Consider the following 27,437-nt stretch of genomic DNA (forward strand, 5'->3'; position numbering starts at 1 on the left):
TCTCTTAAACAAACAAATACAATCTTTAGGAAAGAGAGATACCCACAGCACTGCTCCAATGCTCGTGTAGCATTCCCCTCCTGCAAATAAGGACCAGGGGCATGAAGACAAGTCTTCTCACATGGCTGTTTATATGCTCTATTGGGTACACCACCACCTAGAACCTTATTTTATTTATTAATGAGAGAACCAGAGCACTACTCTGACACATGCAATGCTAAAGACTGAATCTCATACTTATTTTTTATTTTTTTTCTCTTTTGTTGTCCTTGTTGTTTTTCATTGTTGTTGTGGTTATTATTGTTATTGATGTTGTCGTTGTTAGATAGGACAGAGAGAAATGGAGAGAGGAGGGGAAGACAGAGAGGGGCAGAGAAAGATAGACACCTGCAGACCTGCTTCACCGCTTGTGAAGCGACTCCCCTGCAGGTGGGGAGCCGGGGGCTCGAACCGGGATCCTTATGCCGACCTTGTGCTTTGCGCCACCTGCGCTTAACCCGCTGAGCTACAGCCCGACTCCCTGAATCTCATACTTTTAAGATGAATACCCAATGTGCCACCTTCTGAGCTTAATATTGTTTTTCTAAATCCTTTTTTTGAAAAATTTTTGGAATTTTTGAAAAATGATAATAATCATTTGCTCAAATGAGATATGGGCTACTCATAAACATGTAAGTATTTTGGAAGGAAAGTTGGCAATATGTATCAAAAAAATCTTAAAATATTTATACCATTTGGCTCAGTAATTGTATAGGTACTAATTCTAAATAAAAATGAATATGAATGAATATATGAAGTATAGACAACGACTTTTGCTCATAAACTTGCATGATAGTGCTTTTGTTGTCATCTCCAGGGCTTTACCACTACAGGATGATTCAGACAGAGACAAGACAAAGAGGCAGAAAGAGTGAAAGAGAGCAAAACATTAATGCTTCCTTCAGTATGATGAGGGCTGGCCTCAAACCTGGGTTGCATACATGACCAAGCAGTGCACTATCCAAATAAGTTAATTTTCTTTTTTTTTTTAATTTTTAAAATATTTTATTTATTTTCCCTTTTGTTGCCCTTGTTGTTTTTTATTGTTGTTGTAGTTATTGTTGTTGTTATTGATGTCGTCATTGTTACATAGGATAGAGAGAAATGGATAGAGGGGGGAGAGAAAGATAGATACCTGCAGATCTGCATCACCTCCTGTGAGGTGACTCCCCTGAAGGTGGAGAGCAGGGGGCTCGAACCGGGATCCTTAAGCAGGGTCCTAGCACTTTGCGACACGTGTGCTTAACCCGCTGTGCTATCACCCAACTCCCATAAGTTATTTTTCTAACTCTCATGATAGTATCCTTATAAAAACAGAATTTGGATACATTAAGTGCCACGTATTAAGGAAGTATTTTTGTAGATCATAGTTCATCTAAGAGAATAAAAGCATCTACTGGAAAACAATGTTTACTAAGAGTTTTAACATTAAAATTATATAATATCAGGGATCGGGGACATAGCATAATGGTTATGCAAAGAGACATCCATGCCTGTGGCTCCCAAGTCCCAGGTTCAGTCTCCAGCACCACTACAAGTTGAAGTTGAGCACTGCTCTGAAGGGAAAAAAAAAAAAAAAAAAAAAAAAAAATATATATATATATATATATATATATATACACACACATATTAAATTAAAAGACTGTAAAGAAAGGGGCTGGGGAGTCGCGCAGCCGGTTAAGTGCACGTGGTGCAAAGCGCAAGGACCGCTGTAAGGATCCCCGTTCGAGCCCCTGCTCCTCACTTGCAGGGAAGTCGCTTCACAAGAGGTGAAGCAGGTCTGCAGGTGTCTATCTTTTTCTCCCCCTCTCTGTTTTTCCCTCCTCTCTCCATTTCTCTGTCCTATCTAACAACAATAATAATAACGACATCAATAATAACTACAACAATAAAAAAAACAAAAGGAAATAAATATTTTTTTTAAAAAAAAAAGGGAGGCTGGATGGTTGCATAACTGGTAAAAGCTCGTATTAGAGTGTGCAAAGACCCGGGTTCAAGCCCCAGGTCCCATCTGAGGCTTCACAAGTGGTGAAATATTACTACCTGTGTTTCTCTCTCTCTAACTCACCCTTCTCTCTCAATTTCCCTCTGTCTCTATCAAAAATAAATAAATAAATAAATAAATAAATAAATAAATAAATAAACTTTTGGGTGGAGGTATAGAATAATTATGCAAAGAGACTTTCATGCCTGAGGCTCTCAAGCCCCGGGTTCAACCCCCCACACCACCATAAGCCAGAGCTGAGCTGTGCTCTGGTAAAAAATAAATAAATAAAAAGTAAAAAAGTAAAAACTTTTAGGGGGCCAGGCGGTAGCACAGTGGGTTGAGTGCACGTGGCACAAAGTACAATGACCAGCCCAAGGGTCCCGGTTCGAGCCCCCGGCTTCCCACCTGCAGGTGGTGAAGCAGGTCTGCAGGTGTGTCTTATCTTTCACTCCCCCTCTCTGTCTTCCCCTCCTCTCTCCATTTCTCTCTGTCCTATCCAACAACGCCGATAAACAACAAGGGCAACAAAAGGGAACAAATGGCCTCCAGGAGCAGTGGATTCGTAGTACAAGCACTGAGCCCCAGCAATAACCCTGGAGGCAAAAAAATAAACCTAGATATAGACCAAGTCCCCTGAGATAGAGCAAATGTTCACATGTGTCCATAAATCAGGGCAAAATATATACCTGAAAGCAGAAGTACACAAGAGTCTGCAGAGAGTACCCCCCCCCCAACACTTCATCTGCACTATTCCAGCCTTTAGGTCCATAATTGTTCAACAATTTGTTTGGCTTTGTATGTTAACTCTCTTTTCAGCCACCAGGTCCCAGATGCCAGCATGATGCCGACCAGACTTCCTTGGACTGACGACCCCACCAATATGTCCTGGAGCTCAGCTTCCCCAGAGACCCACCCTACGAGGAAAAGAGAGAGGCAGACTGGGAGTATGGATTGACCAGTCAACGCCCATGTTCAGCGGGGAAGCAATTACAGAAGCCAGACCTTCCACCTTCTGCAACCCACAATGACCCTAGGTCCATGCTCCCAGAGGGATAGAGAATGGGAAAGCTATCAGGGGAAGGGATGGAATATGGAGATCGGGTAGTGGGAACTGTGTGGAGTTGTACCCCCCCTATCCTATGGTTTTGTTAATGTCACCTTTCTTAAATAAAAAAATAAAAAATAAATAAAATAAATAAAAAAACTTTTAAAGATTATAAAGAAATGAGGTAAAATGCTAATGGTATTTTAAAATTTTATTTATTTATTTATTCAAGATAGGAGGAGAGAGAAAGAACCAGCTATCATTCTGGTACATGTGCTGCCAGGGATCGAACTCGGGACCTCATGCTTGAGAGTCTAGTGCCTTGGCCACTGAGCCACCTCCCGGACCACGCTAATGGTATTTTTTTATGAAGAAACTTTTATTACAATTTCTTGTATTTTTTTAAATGTTTATTTTATTTATTTATTTATTTATTCCCTTTTTTGTTGCCCTTGTTGTTTTATTGTTGTAGTTATTATTGTTGTTGTCGTTGTTGGATAGGACAGAGAGAAATGGAGAGGAGGGGAAGACAGAGAGGAGGAGAGAAAGATAGACACCTGCAGACCTGCTTCATCGCCTGTGAAGCGACTCCCCTGCAGGTGGGGAGCCAGGGTTCGAACCGGGATCCTTATGCCGGTCCTTGTGCTTTGCGCCACCTGCACTTAACACGCTGCGCTACAGCCCGACTCCCAATTTCTTGTATTTTTAAACCATTTTTCACAATTGAGACATGTACTTTCCAAAAGGAGGGGAAAAGCTGCATAAAGTAAAATATATATATATTTAATTTATTACTTTTTTCATTGCCAGCAGGGTTATTGCTGGGTCTCAGTGCCAGCACTACAAATCCACTGCTCATGGTGACCATTTTGCCTCTTTTCTTTCTTTCTTTCTTTTCTTTCCTTCCCCCCCACCTTTTTTTTTTTTTCTATTTTGATAGGACAGAGAGGAGCTAAGAGAAAAAGAAATGCTAGACAGAGAGAAAGACAGACACCTGCAAATTTGCTTTATCACTCATGAAGTATCTCCCCTGCAGGTGGGAAGTGGGGGTTCAAACCTGGGTCCTTGAGAATGGTAATGTGTGTGCTCTGAATGTGCCACCACCTGGCCCCAGTTAAAAAAATAAATAAATTGGGTGGGGGGTATAGCATAATGGTTATGCAAAGAGACTTTAATGCCTGAGGCCCTCAAGTCCCAGGGTCAATCCCCTAAACCACCATAAGCCAGAGCTGAGCAGTGCTCTGGTAAAAAGTAAATTAATTAAATAAATAAATAAGGTAAAAGAATTTTTGCTCCTTTTTAAGTTAATACAAATAAAAAGATTAGAGGACATGTCTCCTCCCTTTACCTGCTCAATATTGTTACCCACCCTAGCTCACAAATTCAAAAGGTCATAAAAACTGATCTGACATCTTGTATCCCTTAACACCTCAGCTGACCCTTGATAACAATATCCGTGACTCACCAGTAAAGAAAGAGGAGACATATAAAGGCCCCGTGGTTGTTTTTGAAACTGCAGATTCCTGGACTGCCAATACTCCAAGGATTGCAAAGTGTTGTTTTCCTGCATAATAAAAAGTAGATAGATTAGAGGAAGTCACTGTAAGTAAGTCATTCCAAAAGCATTTCATCTAATGAATCCATGAATAACCCTCATAAAACACATGCAATGTTGACAAATATTGTAGATTCGATTTATGGTACATAGGTTTGCTCTGGAAGATTAGAATTTTTTTAAATTTTATTTATAAAATGGAAATATTTACAAGACTATAGGTTAAGAGGGGTACAATTCCACATAATTCCCACCACCAGAAATCCATATTCCATTCCCTCCCTTGATGGCTTTCCTATTCTTTATCCCTCTGGGAGTATGGACCCAAGGTCATTATGGGGTGCACAAGGTGGAAGGTCTGGCTTCTGTAATTGCTTCCCCGATGAACATGGGCATTGGCAGGTCAATCTGTACTGCCAGCCTGTCTCTCTTTCCCTGGTAGGGCAGGGTTCTAGGGAAAAGCGGGGATCCAGGACAATTGGCGGGGTCCTCTGCCCAGGGAAGTCAGGTTGGAGAGGTTGTGGGGACAAAGAAACACTTCTTTTTTTTTTTAATCTTTTTTTTAATATTTATTTTATTTATTTATTCCCTTTTGTTGCCCTTGTTGTTTTATTGTTGTAGTTATTATTATTGTTGTTGTTGGATAGGTCAGAGAAATGGAGAGAGGGAGGGGAAGACAGAGAGGAGGAGAGAAAGATAAGACACCTGCAGACCTGCTTCACCGCCTGTGAAGTGACTCCCCTGCAGGTGGGGAGCCGGGGTTCGAACCGGGATCCTTATGCTGGTCCTTGTGCTTTGCGCCACCTGCGCTTAGCCCGCTGCACGACAGCCCGACTCCCCAAAGAAACACTTCTATACTGCTGGTGGAATGTAAATTGGTCCACTCTCTGTAGAGAGCAGTCTGGAGAACCCTCACAAGGAAGATCAGAATTTTATGATCACAAGCAAATGGAAGGAAAGGATAAAAAGGATAGAGGACTGACAACTTTTTAAAGTGATCATAGGGGTGTGGGAGATAACATAATGGTCAGGTAAACAGACTCTAAGGATGGAGGATCTGAGGTCCTCGTTAATCTCCCACACCACCATAAGCCAAAGCTGAGAATCAATCTGGTAAAAAAAATAATAATTAATTTAAAAAATTTAAGTGATCATAGAAGGCTGAAGAGACAACACAGTAGTTATGCAAATTTATCATATGTGAGACTTCAAGGTCCCAGGTTCAAGCCCTAGTAACACTATAAGCCAGAGCTGAGCAGTGCTCTGGTTAAAACAAACAAGTGCAACAATGGCAACAAAAATGGGAAAAATGGCTTCCAGAAGCAATGGATTTGTAGTATAGGTACCAGCCCCAGTGATAATCTTGGAGGCAAAAAACATCATAGGATCCAGAGTAGAGAGAATGCTCACCAGGTAGGGTGCGTGCCTTGCATGTGTGTCACCCAGTTTCAAATCTCAGCACTAAAGTTGCTATAGTGATGGATGAAGTCCCAGAGGTGTGCTATCTCTCCCTGTCTCTCTATCTGAACTGAAATGTGGTCCAGAATGGAAAATTGTATCTTCATGAGGCCCCATACATACAAAGAAAAAGGGTGGGGGTAGACAGCTTAATGGTTATGCAAAAAGACTCTCAGGCCTGAGGCTCCATAGTCAGTTCACTTCACACCACCATAAGCCAGAGCTGAGCAGTGCTCTGGTTTAAAAAAAAAAGAAAGAAAGAAAAGAAAACAGGAAGAAAAAGACCAAAATACCCTAAAACCTCGTCATAGTTTAGTCAATGTGACATAAAAAAGCCATTTTCTTTCTTTTTTTCTTTTTCCCCCCCTTTGTTGCCCTTGTTGTTGTAGCCTTGTTGTGGTTATTATTGTTATTGTTGATGTCGTTCGTTGCTGGATAGGACAGAGAGAAATGGAGAGAGGAGGGGAGGACAGAGGGGAGTGAAAGATAGACACCTGCAGACCTGCTTCACCGCCTATGAAGTGACTCCCCGACCCCGGCCATTATTTTTCTTTTTTTTTTTAATATTTTATTTACTTATTCCCTTTTTGTTGCCCTTGTTGTTTTATTGTTGTAGTTATTATTGTTGTCATTGTTGTTGGATAGGACAGAGGAGGGGAAGACAGAGGGAGGGAGAGAAAGAGAGACATCTGCAGACCTGCTTCACCACTTGTGAGGCGATTCCCCTGCAGGTGGGGAGCCAGGGCTCGAACCAGGATCCTTGCTCCGGTCCTTGTTCTTAGCGCCACCTGCGCTTAACCCTCTGCGCTACAGCCCGACTCCCCGCCATTTTCTTTAAAGAAATTACTATCCTACAGCAACAGAGATTTTTGTTGTTAAGTCAATCAACTGAGCATGAGTAATTATGAGAAAGACTTAGGCCTAGATTTCTATCTTCAGATCAAACCTTTGGGGCAGGTGTAGATAGCATAATGGTTATGCAAACAGACTCTCATGCCTGAGGCTTGGAAGTTCTAGATTCAATCCCCTGCACCACCATAAACCAGAGCTGAGCAGCGCTCTGGTAAGGAAAAAATAAATAAATAAAACCTTTAGGGAGCTGGGTGGTGGTGTACCCAGTTGAATACACATATTACCATGCACAAGGATATGAATTTGAGCCCCTGCTCCCCACCTAGAAGGGGGGACATTTCATAAGCAGTGAAACAGGTCTCAGGTGCCTTTGTCTCCCCTTCTTTATCCCCCTCCCCTCTTAATTTCTCTCTGTCCTATCAAGTAAAATAGAAAGAAAAGAGGAGAGAGAGAGAGGAGAAGAAGGAGGAGGAGGAGGAAAAAATGGCCACCCCAAGTGGTGAGTCCCAGCATAACCCTGATGGCAATAAAATAATAAACAAAATCGTAAGGTGCCAGGCAGTGTTGCATCAGCTGAGTGCACACATTACCAAGGGCAAGGACCTGGATTCAAGCTTCCGGTTCCCACCCACAGGGAGGAAGCTTCACAAGTGGTGAAGCAGTGAAGAAGTGCTGTAGGTCTCTCTCTCTTTCTCCCTTCCCTCTCAATTTCTCTATCCCTATTCAAAATAAATACATACAACATAAAAAAAACAGATCAAATATTTTTTTCCTTTTTTAATTTCTATTTCAATTATTTTTAAATTTTATTTATTTATTATTGGATAGAGACCGAGAGAAATTGAGAGGAGAGGGGAGATAGAGAGGGAGACAGAAAGATACCTGCAGCTCTACTTCACCACTCAGGAAGCTTTCCTCCTGCAGGTGGGGACAAAGGGCTTGAACCTGGGTCCTTGCACATTGCAGTGTGTGCACTTAACCAGGTGTGCCACTTTCCAGCCCCCAGGTCAAATCTTTAAGAGAAAAAAGTATGGGGACAGGGAGTTGGGCGGCAGTGCAGTGGGTTAAGTGCACATGGTGCAAAGTGCAAGGACCGCTGTAAGGATCCCGGTTTGAGCCCCCGGCTCCCCACCTGCAGGGGAGTTGCTTCACAGGCGGTAAAGCAGGTCAGCAGGTGTCTATCTTTCTCTCCCCCTCTGTCTTCCCCTCCTCTCTCCATTTCTCTCTGTCCTATCCAACAACAATGACATCAACAATAACTACAACAATAAAACAACAAGGGCAACAAAAGAATAAATGAATAAATATAAAAAAAATTTTTTTTTAAAGTATGGGGACAGATGGTGGCATACCTAGTTGAATATATATGTTACAATATGCAAGGACCTGGGTTCAAGGTCCCAGTCCCCACATTCAGGGGGTAAGTTTCCTTAGTGGTAAGGCAGTGCAGCAGGTGTGTCTCTCTTTCTCCCACTTGATCTCTCCCCCCTCTTAATTTCTGTCTCTATTTAATAAGTAAATAAATAACATTATATTAAAAAGTTTTTAATATAATAAGCCATAAGGCTTATTTTATAATCTGATTGCATGTTTCTACTTGCTAGAATGCTACCTGATTTAATAAAGTCAGTTAGATATATTTCTTAAAAAATTATTTTGGGAGTCGGGCTGTAGTGCAGCGGGTTAAGCGCAGGTGGGGCAAAGCACAAGGACCGGCATAAGGATCCCGGTTCGAACCCCAGCTCCCCACCTGCAGGGGAGTCGCTTCACAGGTGGTGAAGCAGGTCTGCAGGTGTCTATCTTTCTCTTCTCCTCTCTGTCTTCCCCTCCTCTCTCCATTTCTCTCTGTCCTATCCAACAACGACAACAACAATAATAATAACTACAACAATAAAACAACAAGGGCAACAAAAGGGAATAAATAAATAAAATAAATATTTTTTAAAAATTTAATTATTTTATTTTATCTTTTATTTATTTATTTATTTTTACCAGAGCACTGATCAGCTCTGGCTTATGGCAGGGGATTGGACCTGGGACATGAGTATCTCTTTGCATAACTATTATACTATCTACTCCTGCCCAAGAATTATTTTATTAATAAAAATGGTAAGACTGGGAAGATTGTCATTTTTGCCGGGCTGGCTTCGAGGGCAGGAGACAGAGATGACCAGAGACTCATGGCTGAGCTGAGAACGCAGTTCAATCTTAATTCACGAGCAGGGATGCGGTTCAACTAATCTAATCTAATCACAACCCAGTTCTGTCCTGCATCTCTCTCTTCCTGTGGAAGAGTCAGGAACCAAGGAAATACATACGATAGAGGGTGGGGAGAAGGAAGAAGCCGAACCAGCGATGACTAAACCAAATGTCCCACAGGTGGGGGGGAGGACCAAACCAATATCCCGGAGGCAGGGGGGTGCCCAGCCAACAGTGGATGTGCAAACAGAACACACAGCAAGCAACACAAGCGAACCCAATGTGATGATTAAAACAGAAGGCTTCACAAGCAGGATCCAGAAGCATACCAACAGAAGATAGCATAATGGTTATGCAAAAATATATATATATATTATGGCTGAGGCACCAAAGATGCCAAATTCAATCCTCAAGACCATGGTAAGCCAGAGCTGAGCAGTGCTCTGGTAGAAAAAAAAAAGAGAAAGGAATGGTAGCAAAACAACCAGAGCATCAGTGTTATATATGATGCTGGATATTGAACTTGGGACCTATACTTTACTACACCACCTCCTATGCCACTAGCCAATCAAATCTTTAATTTTTTTTCCTTATAGTGATGCAGTTTGCTTACCTAGCATATTGAACATAAAGAGCTCAAGTTCTCATGATACTGATTATTCTGAAGGAAGAAAGTAACGTATTTCCATTCCCATTAAACACTCACATTTTCTTTATTTGCAGAAGAGCTACATATTGCATCATTCTTCCTGTGGCCATAGTTCAAAGCATTTGGAGTACTACAACGCAGCTCTGCCTGCAAGAAATCTGAGATCATCAGCATCCTTGAACTATGAGTGAATTGGAAACTGTCTCCCATCTGAGAAAACCAAACCCAAGAAAGAGGAGCTACTCACTGGGATGCATTTCATAAGATGTTGATTATTCCTATAGATTAAAGAAAAAAATGCAGTTAATTAACTAGCAAATACTATTTGGTTATTCCTCAGCAGCTTGGGGCATCCCACGTTTCCTGTCCTCCATTCCAGGAGCATAATACTGACATAATGCTGTGTGGTAAATATCTAGGTATTGAGTACTACTCCTGAAACTCACCTCTGGGGATAAAGTCCTCATTCGCTTACATCAACATATATTCAGACAGGTATCAAAGATGCTAAATTATTTGTTCTTCATCTTATGCAGACAAAATTTACTATTTTTTTTCAGTATTATGTTTGAAAACTAATATGTATTATTATTATTATTTTTTGTCTCCAGGGTTATTGCTAGGGCTCGATGCCTGCACCATAAAACCATGAATCCACTGCTCCTGGAGGCCATTTTTTTCCCACTTTTGTTGCCCTCGTTGTAGCCTTGTTGTGGTTATTATTGTTATTGATGTCGTTCGTTGTTGGATAGGACAGAGAGAAATGGAGAGAGGAGGGGAAGACAGAGAGGGGGAGAGAAAGACAGACACTTGCAGATCTGCTTCACTGCCTGTGAAGCAACTCCCCTGCAGGTGGGGAGCCAGGGGGTCGAACCGGGATCCTTACACCTGTCCTTGTGCTTTGCACCACGTGCGCTTAACGTGCTGCACTACCACCCGACCCCCACAATATGTATTTTTTAAAAAAAAAAAACTTCCATTCTCTCTCAGAACTCCCTCCAATATACACAGGATTAAACATTTTAAACAATTCAAAGAAGAGGGGCCGGGTGGTGGCACACCTGGTTGATTGCACAGGTTATAATGTGCAAGGACCTGGGTTCAAGCTCCCGGTCCCCACCTGCAGTGGGAAAGCTTTGAGAGTGGTGAAGCAGAGCTGCAGGTGTCTGTCTCTCTTCCTATCACCCTTTTCCCCCTCGATTTCTGACTGTCTCTATCCAACAAATAAATTATTCTCTTCCTTCCTCCTCCCTTCCTCCTCTCCCTTCTTTCTGTCTCTCTAATAAAAACTTATTTATTTTCCCTTTTAAAAAAAAAAAATAATAATAATAATAATAAAAAAGAACAATTCAAAGAAAATATAAGGTAAATAGGGCAATGGCACAGCTAGTAGACTGCACCCGTTACCATGCGTGAAGACCCGAGTACAAGCCCCACACCAACCTATCCCCATGTGCAGGGGGGAAGCTTCACAACTGGCAGAGCATTGCTGCAAGTGCCTCTCCTTACCTCAGAAAAAAAAGAAAGAAAAATGGGAAAAAAGTGGCCACCAGGAACAGTAGAGTTATAGTATAGGCACTGAGCCCCACAAAAACACTGGTGGCAAGACAATAAATAAATTAACAGATGCAACACAAAGTGAGGTTTTTGCATATGTTGATAAAGACAAATTCACAGAAAGTCTTACTTACATTTTTTTTTCACCAGAGGACTGATCGGTTCTGGTTTATGGTGGGGTGGTAGTGGGGGAGGATTAAACCTGGGGCCTTGGAGCCTCAGGCATGAGTGTCTTTGCATGACATTTATGCTATCTACCCCCGCCCAGTCTTACTTTCTTACTTACATTCACCTAGACTTGAAAGAATAAAGTTTCATAAAGATTAAGTAGGGTGGTCCAGGAGGTAGCGCAGTGGATAAAGCACTGGATTCTCAAGCATGAGATCCTGAGAGATCCTGAGTTCAGTCCCCGGCAACACATGTACCAGAGTAATATCTAGTTCTTCTCTCTCTCCTCCTTTCTCATTAATAAATGAAATATATATGTTGGTCAACATTTCTCCTTTGGCTAGTTCTGCTTCTGTTTCTATCTATGTCATGCCAGGTTCCTCTGCATTGCTTAATGCTGTGGTCTTTTTTCATAGTAATTGTTTTGTTTGAGACCCGCCCTAGTTTAATCCCCATTGGTTTAATCCCCACTGGTTCAAGCTCTTTTTCCACTCTGCCCCCTTATCCTACGTACTTCCTTTTACACCCTACCAATTCCTTCCTGGAAAGTATAAATGCAGACGAATAAAGCCAGCATTGCATTGCATTCCCGCTCAGCCACTAGAGTTCCTGGTTCCTCTCCATGTCGCTGAGTAGGCAGCAGCCTAGGTTGGCTCCGGCAGAGTTCTCTCCGACCCAGAGAGCACGTGCCCAGGAAGAAACACCCTCAGGCTAGCCCAGCATATATATATATATTAAGTAGGGAGCAGGGCAGGGGGGGTAGGTAGTATAATGATTATGCAAAAAGATACTCATGCCACCACCACCACAAACCAAAGCTGATCAGTGCTCTGATTTAAACAAAAAAAAGTTTAAATTAAATTAAAACAGACTGAGGAGGTGGCACAATGGATAAAGTGTTGGAATCCCCACTGTGAGGTACTGAGTTTGATATCTAGCATCTCATGTGCCAGAGTGATGTTCCTATTCTTTCTTTCTCACTAATTAGTAAATAAATAAATCTTCAAATATTTTTTAATGATTTCTATTTACTTTTTTATTTATAAAAAGGAAACTGACAAAACCATAGGATAAGAAGGGTACAACTCCACACAATTCCCACCACCAGTTCTCCGTATCCCATCCCCTCCCCTGATAGCTTTCCTATTCTTTATCCCTCTGGGAGTACGGACCCAAGGTCATTGTGGGATGCAGAAGGTTTTAAAGATTTATTTATGAGAGAGGATAAGAGAGAAAACTGGCACATGTGATGCAGGAAACTGAAATGAGGATCTCATGCTTCAGAATCCAAAACTTTTTTTTTTATTGGGGGATTAATGGTTTACAGTGAAATACAATAGTTTGTACATGCATAACATTTCCACATAACAATACAACCCCCACTAGGTCCTCCTCTGCCATCATGTTCCAGGACCCGAACCCTCCCCCTAATTTTATTTTTAATTATCTTTATTTATTTGTTGGATAGAGACAGTCAGAAATTGAAGGGTGGAGGAGATAGGGAGAGAGACAGAAAAAACCAGCAGCACTGTTTCACCACTTGCAAAGCTTTCCTCCTGTAGGTAGGGACCAGGGGCTCAAACCTGAGTCCTAGTGCATTATAATGTATGTTCAACCAGGTGTGCCACCACCTGGCCCCAGAACGCAAAACTTTATCCACTGCGCTACCTCCCAGGCCTTAAATAAATAAATCTTCTACGGAACTGGGCAGTGCACTGCATACCCTGTACTATGCAGAAGGACCAAAGTTCAAGCCCCCACTCCCTACTTATGGAGGGGATGCTTCACGAGTGGTGAAGCAGGTCAGCAGGTGTCTATCTTTCTCTCTCCCTCTCTATCTCCCCTCCCCTCTCAATTTCTCTCTGTCCTAAATGAAAAAAAAAAAGGAAAAAGTGGCCATCAAGAGTGGTGGATTTGTAGTACTGGCCCAAGCCCCAACAAAAATCCTGGTAGCAAAATAAATAAATAAATAATAAGTCTTTTATTATTAAATAAATAATAAATCTTTTACAGCTTGGGAAGTGGTTCAGTGACTAGAGCTATAGATCTAAAAGCATGAGGTCAGGCTGAGGGAGACAACATAATGTTTATGTAAAAAAAAAACTCATGCCCTAGGCTCCAAGGTAGCAACTTTAATCCCTAGAACCACCATAAACTAGAGCTGAGCAGTACTCTGGTAAAAACTTTAACTAATTAATTAAAAATTAATAAATAAGTAAAAGCACGAGATGTAAAGTTTGATCCCTAGCATTACATGAAGCTCTGGTTCTCTTTCATACAAATAAAAGAATAAATATATATATTTTTAAAAACAGTCAAACGAGGGGCTGGGTGGTGGCGCACTTGGTTGAGCGCATGTATTACAATGCGCAAGGACCCGGATTGGAGCCCCAGGTCCCCACCTGCAGGGGGAAAGCTTTACGAGTGGTGAAGCAGGGCTGCAGATGTCTTTGTCTCTCTCCCTCTCTATCACCCCCCTCCCTCTTGATTTCTGGCTGTCTCTATCCAATAAATAAAGATAATAATAAATTTTTAAAAAGTCTATTTTAAAAAACAGTAAAATGAAGATATTAGAATAGGGGTTGGAAGTGACACACCTAATTGCGTGCACATTTTTACCATGCAGAAGGACCCAGACTCAAGCCCCCAATGCCCACCTGTGGGAGGGAAGCTTCATGAGTGTGAAGCAGTGCTGTAATTGTTTCTCTCCCTGTATTTCCCCTCTAAATCCTCTCCATACTATCAAATTAAAAAAAATATGTGAGGCAACTATTAAAAAAAAAAAAAGGCCTGGGCAGTGGTATACCAATTGACCATACAAGTTACAATGAGCAAGGACCCAGGTTCAAGCTCAAGTCCCTAATCCCCACCTGCATGGATACTTCATGAACACTGCAGGTGACCCTCTCTCCCTCTCTATTTCCACTTACCCCCTCAATTTCTCTTTGTTTCTATCCAATAAATAAATCAAATTTTTTTTAAAAAAAAAAAAACAGGTCAGGTGGTGACACACCTGGTTGAGTACAGGTTACAATGTGCAAGGACCCGGGTTCAAGCCCCTGGTCCCCACCTGGTGGCGGAAAACTGTGAGTGGTGAAGCAGGGCTGCAGGTGTCTCTCTATCTCTTTCCCTCTCTATCACCTCCTTCCTTCTCAACTTCTGGCTATCTCTATCCAGTTAATAAAGAAAATTAAAAAAAAAAAAAAGAAAGAAAGAAAGAAAGAAAAGAAAATCTTAGAATAGTTTAAGAAGCTGGATTAAAATTACTAATTTTTTTTTTTTTTTGGCTCCAGGGTTATCCCTGGGGCTCAGTGCCTGTACTGTTCCCGGCGGGCATTTTTTCCCATTTTTGTTGCCCTTGTTGTTATTACTAGTCATTGTTGTTGTTATTATTGTCATTGTTGTGGGACAGGACAGACAGAAATTGAGAGAGGAGGGGAAGACAGAGAGGGGAGAGAAAGATAGACACCTGCAGACCTGCTTCACCACTTGTGAAGTGACACCCCTGCAGGTGGGGAGTTGGGGGCTCAAACCAGGATCCTTGCGCTTTGCACCATGTACACTTAACCCACATCAGGAGCAGTACTGCTGGGCCACACACTGGAGCAGATCCATGTGCAAGGACTTAAATGCAAGTTCTAGGTCCCCACCTGCAGGGGGGAAGTTTCACAAGTGGTGAAGCAATGATGCAAGTGTCTTTCTTCTCTTCCTCTCTATCTCCCTCTCCCTTTATCAAATAAAAAAAGGTTGGGGGGCACAGAAAATGGACACCAGGAGTGGTGGTTTCATTATGCAGGCACCAAGCCCTAGTGATAACCCTGGTAGGAAGAAATAAAGGAAGAGAGAAAGGAAGGAAAGAAAGAAGGAAGGTAGGAAGCAAGGAAGGAAGGGAGGGAGGAAAGGAAGAAACCTCACATGCTCCAGTGCTGTGGTCTCTCATTGCCTGGAAGCAATGAAATCATATACAAGGCTCCAGTTATAAAGAGAGAATGGTCCAGGAGGTGGCACGGTGGATAAGGCATTGGGCTCTCAAGCATGTGGTCCAGAGTTCAATCCCCAGCAGCACATGTACCAGAGTGATGTTTACAGTTCTTTCTCCCTTTCCTCCTTTCTCATTAAAATAGTCTTTTTTTTTAATTATCTTTATTTATTTATTGTATAGAGACAGCCAGAAATTGTGAGGGAAGGGGGTGATAGAAAGAAAGACAGAGAGACACCTGCAACACTGCTTTACCACTTGCAAAGCTTCCCCCCTGCAGGTGGGGACCGGGGACTCAAACCTGGGTCCTTGTACACTGTAACATGTATGCTCAACCAGGCGTGCCACCACCCAGTCCCTAAAATAAATAAAGTCTTAAAAAAAAAAAAAAAAAAAAAGCAAGGGCAAGTAGCATAATGGTTATGCAAAGTTAATAGGAGTATAGTTTAATATTATTCCCACCCCCTCCCCGAAAGGTCTGTGTCCCCACCCCTACCCCTATGCAGTGCACCTGAGAGTCCACCCCATCCCCCCAAGAGTCTTTTACTTTGGTGCAAAAGAAACTTGTCAGTGCCACATTTAGTGAAACATTAAGCTAATGAACCAGACACTGATTTTAATGCCTACTCTGAACCTTTAAACATTAATATGATTGGGGAAATGGTTCAACAGGTAGAATACCTGACTCTTATGCTTGAGGATCCTGATTCAATCCCCAGCACCACATGTACTTGATTGGTGCTCCAGCTTATCTGTCTGTCTGTCTATCTCTCCTCTCTGCCTCAAATGAAACTCACTATATCCTATGTAATAAATGGAAAATAAATACTTTTAAAAAATATTTAAACACTAAGACAGAGGCCTTCTTACATGGAGGTAACAGCCTATGTCTAAGTGCAGTATACCATTTTCCTTTTTTATAACCAGAGCACTGCTCAGCTCTGGCTTATAGTGGTGCGGGAAATTGAACCTGGGACTTTGGTGCCTCAAGTATGAGAGTGCCTTTGCATAATCATTATGCTATCTACTCCCCCATCCCCATATTTCTTTTTGTTAAATATGATTGTGCATAATGACGAAAATGAATAAGCTTCATTTTTACAACATATTTATTGGGCTGTCAGAAAAGTCATGATATATTCGTTCTATGTTTTTATTTGCAAAACCATTATGCTATCTAGTCCACATGTTCTGTTTTTCTATGCAAAAAAATGTGTTGTGACTTTTCTGACTAGCACAGATCTGGGTAACTTAAAAACCTTTTAACAAGAAAAATCTAACCTCCCAAGTCCACTTACACCCTAAGTAAGCTGTTCCAGATTCTGTAGTCTGCATAGGATAAAATCACTGTGCCTGGGGAGCTAGGCGGCGATGGGGTTAAGAGCACATGGTGGAAAGGAAAGCGCACAGACTGGCATCAGAATCCCAGTCTGAGTTCCCAGCTCCCCACCTGCAGGGAGTTCGCTTCACAGGTGGTGAAGCAGGTCTACAGGTGTCTTTCTCTCCCCCTCTGTCTTGCCCTCCTCTCTCCATTTCTCACTGTCCTATCCAACAACAACAGCAGCAATAATAACAACAACAATAATAACAACAATGATGATAAAACAACAAGGGCAACAAAAGGAAAAAAAAATTTTTTTTTCCTCCAGGGTTATTGCTGGGCTCGGTGCCTGCACCATGAATCCACCGCTCCTGGAGGCCATTTTTCCCCCTTTTTGTTGCCCTAGTTGTTGCAGCCTAGTAGCGGTTATTATTGCCATTGTTGACGTTGCTTTGTTGTTGGATAGGACAGAGAGAAATGGAGAGAGGAGGGGAAGACAGAGAGAGAGGGGGAGAGAAAGATAGACACCTGCAGACCTGCTTCATCGCCTGTGAAGCGACTCCCCTGCAGGTGGGGAGCCGGGGGCTCGAACCGGGATCATTACGCCGGTCCCTGCGCATTGTGCCACGTGCGCTTAACCTACTGCGACACCACCCGACCCCCAGGAAAAAAAATTTTTTTTAAATAAATAATCACTGTGCCAGTACTGAAAAGGCTGTAGTATGGGTCATTTAACCAGAGAACTTACATTCCAGCTAGCTGTATTTCCTGAGGTCTTGAGGAATCCAAGTAACCTACAAGCATATAAAAGTTATTCTCGGGGCCAGGAGATAGCTCACCTACTACAGCACATGTTACCATGCACAAGGAAGCAGATTTGAGTCCCTAACACCACAAAGCACCACAGATGTCCCTCCTGTTTCTGTATGTCTCTGTATTTGATGCTATGATGTCCCTCCTATCCGATGCTATGACAGATGCTATGATGTCCTTCCTGTCTCCTCTATTACTCCACATTCTTATCCATGCTCCTTGATTTTCATTCTGATTTTCACAATCACTATGCCATATTAATTTTTTTTTAAAGCTGACTTTGGAGTATGGACTATTCATAGGTACAATTTCATGTTATATGGTACCACACATAGTACTGAAGTACTGATATGTATGGTACCATACATATCACTGAAGAAAAGTTCTATGTGTAAATTTTATTTTATTTTTACCAGATCACTGATCAGCTCTGGCTTATGGTGGTGCTCATGGGATTGAACCAGAGACTTCAGAGCTTCAGGCATGAGAATCTCTTTGTATAAACATTATGCTATCTACCACCACCCCATGGGTAAATTTTAAATGTATCACTGAAAGAAAAATATCAATGCTAACCTACAAAGTTTTTTCCATGAGTAAAAAATAATGCTAATTACTCAAGAAATTTAAAAGTAGTGGTCCAGGGAGCCAGTGAAACAGCTCACGTGGATAGTGTGCTGCTTTGCCATCAACACAACCCAGGTTTGAGCCTAATTCCACCACACTGGAAGAGCTTTGGTGCTGTGGTCTCTTCTACTCTCTCTCTTCCTGTACCTAAAAATTAGTAAACAAAATAAATAAATGAGTAAAGCTCATAGACTAGGGGTTAACTCAAAAACAAATAAATAACTCCCATTCTCCAACTGCAGGGGGAAGCTTCAAAAGTGGTGAAACAAGTACTACAGGCATGTCTCTCTCTTTCTCACTCTCCCTCCCCTATTAATTTCTTTATCCTATCAAATAAATATTTATTTTCCTTTTTGTTGCCCTTGTTTTCCTTTCCTTTTTTTTTTTTTTTTTTTTTTTACATATGCCAGAGTGATGCTCTGGACCCCTCTCTATCTCTCTCTTTTTTTTTTTTCCATGTATTTATTTATTTATTTGTTCCCTTTTTGTTGCCCTTGTTTTATTGTTGTAGTTATTACTGTTGTTACTGATATCGTCATTGGATAGGACAGAGAGAAATGGAGAGAGGAGGGGAAGACAGAGGGGGGAGAGAAAGATAGACACCTGCAAACCTGCTTCACTCCCTGTGAAGGGACTCCCCTGGACTGTAGGTGGGGAGCTGGGGGCTCCAACCGGGATTCTTAGGCCGGTCCTTGCCCTTTGCACCGCCTGCATTTAACTTGCTGTGCTATTGCCCGACTCCAGCCCTGGAGTTGTTGTAGTTATTATTGTTGTTGCTGATTTCGTCATTCTTAGATAGGACAGAGAGAAATAGAGGAGAGGAAGACAGAGAGGGGGAAAGATAGACACCTGCAGACCTGCTTCACCACCTGTGAAGGGGCTCTAACCGGGATCCTTATGACAGCCCTTGCGCTTTGCTCCACCTGCACTTAACCTGCTGCTCTACCGCCTGACTCCCCAAGATTTCCTTTTTTAAAGATATCTTTTTTTAAATTATCTTTATTTACTTTTTTTTCCCTAATTATCTTTATTTACTTATTGGACAGCGACAGTCAGGCATCAAGAGGGAAGGGGGGAGATAAAGAGGGAAAGAAACAGAGAGACACCTGCAGCCCTGCTTCACCACTCACAAAGCCTTCCACCTGCAAGTGGGGACCAGGGTCTCGAATCTGGATTCTTGCTCAACCAGGTGCACCACCACCTGGCCCTCAAAAGATTTCTTTATAGTGTATCTTTTTTTTTCCCCTGCAAAGGTTAAACTAGGATATAAAACTTTCCATCTTAACTATGTTCATTTCCATAATCAGCCAACAAAATATTTTTCAAATGCAAGAAACTCCTATTAACCTATTAATGTTGTCATTTTTATTCCCATTGGCTAAATCATTATTGACAAAAATCCTCTAGACAAGAGAATTCTAAATACAAGGTTCTCTTTTAGCTATGTTCATGATGGTCCATCTTCATCCTATTACCCTTCCTTAAAAGCTGTTCTTCCCTGGGCTGGGGAGATAACATATTGGTTATATAAAAAGATTTTACATAAGTGCTTGAGGTTCTGATGTCCCAGGCTCAATCGTCAGCATCATTAGAAACCAGAGCTGAGCAGTGGTGCGGTAAAATAAAAATAAAAATACGGGCAAATGAGACAGCATAACGGTTATGCAAACAGACTCTCATGCCTGAGGCTCTACGGTCCCAGGTTCAACCCCCCACACTACCATAAGCCAGGGTTAAGTAGTGCTTTGGTAAAAAGTAAACCAAAAAACAGAAAAATCCTTGTATTTTTCTTTGAAGCCTTTACCTCCCTTCTTCCTACCAGTTTCATCAAGGTCTGCAGAAGTGGTAATCTGTGTGGTAGATATCTCCCCACTGCTAAGATTCGAAAGATCAAGGCAACATTTGGGGGTTCCTCTGTTGAGACAAATTAATAAATCAAAATTCAAATTAGGTTTAGGATAATATCATGTTAACCTCCTGTACATTCTTCAATAACTATCACATATTCTAAACAGTGTCCAAAGTAATCTGATTGCTTCATGGATATATTTCAGACTAAGCTAAAAAAAACTCCCTCTTTTTTTTGTCTTACCTTTATCTATTCCAATAATGCATATTTTGTTTGTTCTTACCAAAATATTTAGATGACATTTTATTTTAATGAAGGATAGAAGTTTACTGGCCAAGGAGGGTACTGATTGACACCTTCTACTCTATGGCACAATGGGCACAAAGATTTGATTTCTGCCAGGAGTGTCTACTACTTCTGAAGTCTACAACTTTCCAAATCACTAGCTGAGGTATCAGAACACAAAATGAGCATAATTTAAAATACAATAGCAATGACAGTAGCATTAGTACTAGTAAAATGACCAGCTGATATAATGGAAATAGAATTTCCAAAAATTTTTCCAAAAGAGAGTTGGGCAGTGGCAGTAGGTTAGGCGCACATAGTTCAAAGCACAAGGACCCACACAAGGATCCCGGTTCCAGCCCCAATTCCCCATCTGCAGGGAGGTTGCTTCACAAGCAGTGAAGCAGGTATCTTTCTTTCTCCATTTCTATTGTCCCCTTCTCTCTCAATTTCTCTTTGTCCTATCCAATAAAATGGAAAAAAAATGGCCACCAGGAGCAGAGGATTCCTAGTCTGGCACCAAGCCTCAACAATAAATCTGGAGGCAAAAATAAATAAATAAATAAATAAATTCCCAGACATTACATTATTTGATTCTCAGAAACTTCTAGTACCATGGGACAAACAAGATTGTTATTTCCATGTCATAGATGATGAGTCTAAATTCAAGAAGGTCATGGAAGTAGTCAAAGACAAAGCAGAAGATCACGTGTTTATCTTTCAACACAAATCATTTAAATTTAAGGACTAGATGGTGGATCCCCTAGTTGAGTGCACATATTACCTTTTATTTATTCATATTTATTTTCCCTTTCATTGCCCTTGTTTTATTGTTGTAGTTGTTGTTGATGATGTCGTTGTTGTTGGATAGGACAGAGAGAAATGGAGAGAGGAGAGGAAGTCAGGGAGGTAGAAAAAGATAGACACCTGTAGACCTGCTTCACCGACTTTGAAGCGACTCCCCTGCAGGTGGAGAGCCGGGGGCTTGAACCAGAATCTTTCCTACAGTCCTTGCACTTTGCTCCACGTGCGCTTAACCCACTGCACTACCACCTGACTCCCTACCATTTATTTTTAAACCACCAAAAAACTGTTTAGGTAAGTAAATGAGATAAGGTATGAAAAGAATGGTTTATTTACCCAGACAAAATGCTTAAACTTGCAGAATCACCACAAACTTTGTCCACTGGAGTTCTAGGAAGATCTGGGCAGATGGTAAAGGAATTGTCTCTCTCCAGGAGCAGGTTTAACATCTTCCTCTGATTGGACCTAAAACTAGGTCCCAAGCCAGGCTTTTCCTCTTTTTTGGATGAGAAGAGTTCTGCAGACATGGTCACTAAGTTCTCACTAAGAAAAACAAAAACACAGAGAAACCTAGCTAAAAGAGAGCATCGTTTCTACAGTTAGCCCAGTTTTCACAACCTCTTCCCCTCTGTCCAGCAGTGGCCAAGTGCATCAGTACCAGAGTAGGAAAACCCCCAGTGAATCACAGCTTGCATTCTCGATTAAATGCCACTTGCCAGAAGTGACTTGGTTATCTGAACATCCCCAGGACTTTAAAGATGAAATGGTGGTCTAGAAGGTAGCACAATGGATAAAACACTGGACTCTCAAGCAGGAAGTCCCGAGTTCAATCCCCGGCAGCACATGTACCCAAATGATGTCTGGTTCTTTAACTCTCTTCTCCTACGTTTCTCAAAAAAAAAAAAAATTTTTTTTAAAGATGGAATGGGGGGGGTTGGGCGGTAGTGCACTGGGTTAAGCACATGTGATACAGGCTTTCTTTTCTTTTCTCTCCTCTCCTCTCCTCTCCTCCCCTCCCCTCCCCTCTCCTCCCCTCCCCTCTCCTCCCCTCCCCTCTCCTTTCCTCTCCTCTCCCGGATCAACTAGGAATACCAAAGGAGACCACCCGGGACCGAAACAAGAGAGGACTAGAATGACCACAGGAACCCACTAAATCACCAGTGAGGACAAACACGTGTGGCTGGTGACAGAGAGGAGAGAGGAGCCTAAGGAGAGATTAAGTGACTGCTAACAGTTCAGCAGTTTATCAGTTGAGACACCACCTCCAGTCTGTTCCACCTACAAGGGGACAGCTTAAGGGAGGAGAGGACTTCCCAGAGACTCACCAAGTGCAACTCTGAGTCTCCATTGCTACTACCCTCAGAATCTGGAGCAGCGACAGGAAGGGACACCAGGGGACAGAGATCTAACCAGGAAACTCAGAAGACCTATACCTCGGTGGCATAGCTGAGGGGCTGTGAAAGTCTCTTTGCATAATCACTGGATTATCTCTGCCACACCCTGCTTTATCTCTTGCTCAGGAGTCAGTGATTAAGCTAAGAAACCTATTGACAGTTTAAAAGCCCTCAGGCTCCCATAGCCTTCAGGAGAAAAAAAAAAGAGGATTTTAAACCACTGAGCTCCATCTCAGGGATTGAAATAACTGTTAATTCCACCACTGCGAACTCTTTTAATTAACTTACTTAGACACAAGTGAATCCAGGCAATAGTGATCAATAATTTGAAAAGTACTGATGAAGGGAACTCATAACATAATATATAAAATGGTTAAAACAACAAGAAAAAATATTGGAGAATCGAACCAGGACAAGAGTCCAGCTAAAAGTCCTCCAGAGGGTAAAACAAAATAACGAGTTCAACATCCAAACATTAGCTAAGGAAATAATAACAGGAGTGAGTAAAGAATTTGAAAAAATTGTAATCAGAAATGCAGGAACAACAAATGAGAATATGGAAGAAAATTCTAATTATCTCATGGTTATTAGAGAGCTGAAAGCTGAAATCGCTGAGCTAAGAATGCAACTAGCTGAACAAGCTAAAACAGTATCAGAGCATGGCAACAAAATAGATGAACTCCAGAAAACAGTAGAGGGCAGAGAGAATAGAATCTATGAGGCTGAAGACAGAATTATCAAGATTGAGGATGAATTAGAGACAACTAAAAAAGAAGTAAGAGATCTCAAAAAGAGATTAAGAGATGCTGAAAACAACAACAGAGTCCTATGGGATGACTTCAAAAGAAACAATATACGCATTATTGGCATACCAGAGGAAGAAAGAGAAGGAGAGGAAGAAAGCATTCTCCAGGCCATAATAGCTGAAAATTTCTCTAGTCTAGACAACATCAAAGACATAAAGATTCAAGAAGCCCAGAGGGTCCCAAACAGAATTAACCCAGACCTAAAGACACCAAGACATGTCATACTTAGAATGGAAAGGAATAAAGAAAGGATCCTCAAGGCTGCAAGAGAAAAACAAAGAGTCACCTACAAAGGAAAACCCATAAGATTAGCAGCAGACTTCTCCATACAAACACTACAGGCCAGAAGAGAATGGCAAGATATCTATCGAGTGCTCAATGAGAAAGGCTTTCAGCCAAGAATACTATATCCTGCTAGACTGTCATTCAGACTCGATGGAAGCATCAAAACCTTCTCAGACAAGCAACAGTTGAAGGAAGCAACCATCACCAAGCCTGCCCTGAAAGAAGTTCTGAAAGGTCTCCTATAACAACCAGACCACCACAAATAGGACATAGATCAAAACACTCTAAAACTCTACAAGAATGGCATTAAAATATCTTCAATCTTTGATATCAATAAATGTCAATGGTCTGAATTCACCTATTAAAAGACACAGAGTAGGAAGATGGATCAGAAAACACAACCCAACAATATGCTGTCTACAGGAAACCCACCTAACTCAACAAGACAAACACAGACTTAAAGTGAAAGGATGGAAAACTATCATACAAGCCAATGGCCCACAAAAAAGGGCAGGAGCAGCTATTCTCATATCTGACATGATAGACTTTAAAATAGATAAGATTAAAAAAAATAGGAATGGACACTACTTAATGCTCAGACGATCAGTCAATCAAGAGGACTGAACAATTATTAACATCTATGCACCCAATGAGAAGCCATCTAAATACATCAAACTTCTACTGAAAGAGCTACAGCAATATATTAACTAACACAATCATAGTAGGGGACTTCAACACCCCACTCTCTCAACTTGACAGATCATCCAGGAAGAAAATCAGTAAAGACATAAGGGAGCTAAATGAAGAGATAGATAAACTAGAACTATTGGACATTTTCAGAGTCATTCATCCCAAGAAACTGGAATACACATTTTACTCAAATCCACATGGATCATTCTCAGGATAGACCATATGTTAGGCCACAAAGACAGCATAAGCCAATTCAAGAGCACTGAAATCATCCCAAGCATCTTCTCAGACCACAGTGGAATTAAACTAACACTTAACAATCAACAAAAGATTAGTAACAGTGACAAAATGTGGAAGCTCAACAGTACACTTCTTAACTTCTGGGTCAAAGAGGAAATCAAGGAAGAAATCAAAATGTTTCAAGAGTTCAATGAAAATGAAGCCACAAGCTATCAAAATATTTGGGACACAGCTAAAGCAGTCCTAAGAGGGAAGTTCATAGCTATACAAGCACACATTAGGAAACAAGAAAAAGCACAAATAAACAGCCTGATTGCACATCTTAAAGACCTAGAAGAAGAACAACAAAGGAACCCTAAAGCAACCAGTAGGACAGAAATCACTAAAGTTAGGGCAGAAATAAATAACGTTGAGAATAGGAAAACCATACAAAAGATCAATGAAAGTAAATGTTGGTTCTTCGAAAGAGTAAACAAAATCGACAAACCTTTAGCCAGACTCACAAAACAAAAAAGGGAGAAGACCCAAATAAATCGGATAGTAAATGAAAGAGGAGATATCACAACAGACACCGCAGAAATTCAACATATCATGCAAGGCTTCTATGAACAACTATATGCCACCAAGCTAGAGAACCTGGAAGAAATGGATGATTTCCTAGATACCTACCAACTTCCAAAACTAAGTCAAAAGGAAGTGGATAACATGAACAGGCCCATCACAGCTAATGAAATTGAAACAGTTATCAAAAATCTCCCCAAAAATAAAAGTCCTGGACCAGATGGTTTTACAAATGAATTCTATAAAACCTTCAAAGAAGAACTAATACTTCTACTTTTAAAAGTCTTCCAGAAGATTGAAGACACTGGAATACTCCCTGCCAGCTTCTATGAAGCCAACATCACTCTGATACCAAAAACAGACAGGGACACAACCAAAAAAGAAAACTACAGACCAATATCTCTGATGAACATAGATGCGAAAATATTGAACAAAATTCTAGCCAACCGGATACAACGGTATATCAAAAAGATTGTTCATCATGACCAAGTGGGGTTTATCCCAGGCATGCAAGGTTGGTTTAATATACGTAAATCAATCAATGTGATCCACCACATCAACAAAAGCAAGACCAAAAACCACATGGTCATATCAATAGATGCAGAGAAAGCCTTTGACAAAATACAACATCCCTTTATGATCAAAACACTACAAAAAATGGGAATAGATGGAAAATTCCTGAAGATAGTGGAGTCTATATATAGCAAACCTACAGCCAACATCATACTCAATGGTGAAAAACTGGAAGCATTTCCACTCAAATCAGGTACTAGACGGGATGCATTGGATCGACCTTCCCGTGGTGCATCTCGTGAGTACCCATTCATTGGGGAAACTGACGATCCTTCCTAGCCGACTGAATCCACATGGATCCCAGTCACTTTCAAAGCCAGCAACAAGCAGCTCCTGCCAGCTTTCAAGATGTTGGTCCTGCTCTTCGAGTCCTCCAACTTAATGTTGAGGGGCTGTCCTTTGCCAAACGCGTTCTTATTAGTCAATTGGCGATTCAGTATCAGGCAGATGTTATCTGCCTACAAGAAACACATATAGCAGTCGATGAAGCTGCTCGATTCACCATCAGTAGATTCGATTTAATATGCTATAATCTCCATCCTAAACATGGCCGAGCCATCTACGCCAAATCGTGTCTTGCGGACGTTTACCATACGGCCTCTTCGACCTTCTACGACTCCATTACTATTGGAACTATTCAGCTCGTCAACGTATATAAGCCTCCCAGTGCCTCATGGGATAACGAGGTCCTGCCTAGCCCGTATCACCCAGCTGTTTACGTTGGAGACTTTAACAGTCATCACCAAGACTGGAGATATTCCTCCACTCGTGCTGACGGCTCTATCTTAGCTGACTGGGCTTCAGCGAATGACCTCTCCCTATTATACGATCCCAAACAGCCAGGCTCTTTTCAGTTTTAGATGGAATAAAGACTCGTCACCCAACTGTGCTGGATTAGCACAGTCAACGGCCAAGCCTTTCCCGCTACGATACAAGATCTCAAGATCTTCCCGCACAGTCATCACCGCCCAGCTATCATCCACATTGGTCTCCAGCTCCCACTGATTCTCTGCTCGGAGAAACTAAGATGGAACTTTCGGAAAGCAAACTGGCGTCTGTTCAGTGATCTTACCAACAAATCTATTCCTGCAATTCCAATTAACTCTATCCCCTCTGAAGATTCCTACAGGCGCTTCCGCCAAGTCATCTTCAAAGCAGCTTCCCAAGCCATTCCTCATGGGAGACGTGCTAACTATACGCCTTGTCTTGATGCTGAATGCGAGCAACTACTAAAGCAGTATGATGAGTCGGGTGACCCAGATGTGGCTGACCATCTCATTGCCTCCCTGGATGCAGCACACCAAGCCCGCTGGCAACAACTCACGGAAAGTCTGAACTTCACCCACTCAAGTAGGAAGGCCTGGAAGCTTCTTCACAGACTGGGTGCCAGTAGCCAACCACCTCCCGTCTCCCATCCTCCCGTATCTCCAAACTCAGTGGCCAGTCACCTAACTCAAGTTGGACGTGCTAAGATCGACCCAGTCTGGAAAAGAGAAATTTCCATGAGTGGCCATCCCACTTCCGGTTATCTTGTCCATCTCCAAAACTCTCTCCCTTTACACTGTCTGAACTGGAAGATGCTTTGAAGAGGGTTAAACCGGGAACAGCTGCTGGCTATGATAACATCACCCCAGAACTCATTCTTAACCTGGGCCCCGCGGCAAAGAAGTGGCTCGCTTCATTCCTGTCCCACATCTTGGA

At 41.8% G+C, this 27,437-nt stretch overlaps 1 protein-coding gene across 5 annotated transcripts in view; it reads right to left on the reverse strand.

The window, feature by feature from the left end:
* CDC25C (cell division cycle 25C) overlaps nucleotides 1-27,437 on the reverse strand; it is a 53,126-nt gene that overhangs the window by 21,665 nt on the left and 4,024 nt on the right. For 2 of the 5 annotated variants that reach the window (XM_060178868.1, XM_060178848.1), the window contains exons 2-7: nucleotides 21,524-21,730; nucleotides 20,069-20,163; nucleotides 17,558-17,603; nucleotides 10,032-10,062; nucleotides 9,842-9,931; nucleotides 4,537-4,635 (exon numbers count right to left, since the gene is read on the reverse strand). In XM_060178868.1, the coding sequence (XP_060034851.1) occupies nucleotides 4,537-4,635; nucleotides 9,842-9,931; nucleotides 10,032-10,062; nucleotides 17,558-17,603; nucleotides 20,069-20,163; nucleotides 21,524-21,714 (552 nt within the window). In that variant the 5' untranslated portion in view covers nucleotides 21,715-21,730. The remainder of the gene's footprint in view (nucleotides 1-4,536; nucleotides 4,636-9,841; nucleotides 9,932-10,031; nucleotides 10,063-17,557; nucleotides 17,604-20,068; nucleotides 20,164-21,523; nucleotides 21,731-27,437) is intronic. The other 3 variants (XM_060178854.1, XM_060178861.1, XM_060178873.1) reach the window with 3 other exon arrangements.

Source organism: Erinaceus europaeus, chromosome 2 (genome assembly GCF_950295315.1).
Source record: "Erinaceus europaeus chromosome 2, mEriEur2.1, whole genome shotgun sequence".
In the NCBI taxonomy this organism is placed as follows: domain Eukaryota; kingdom Metazoa; phylum Chordata; class Mammalia; order Eulipotyphla; family Erinaceidae; genus Erinaceus; species Erinaceus europaeus.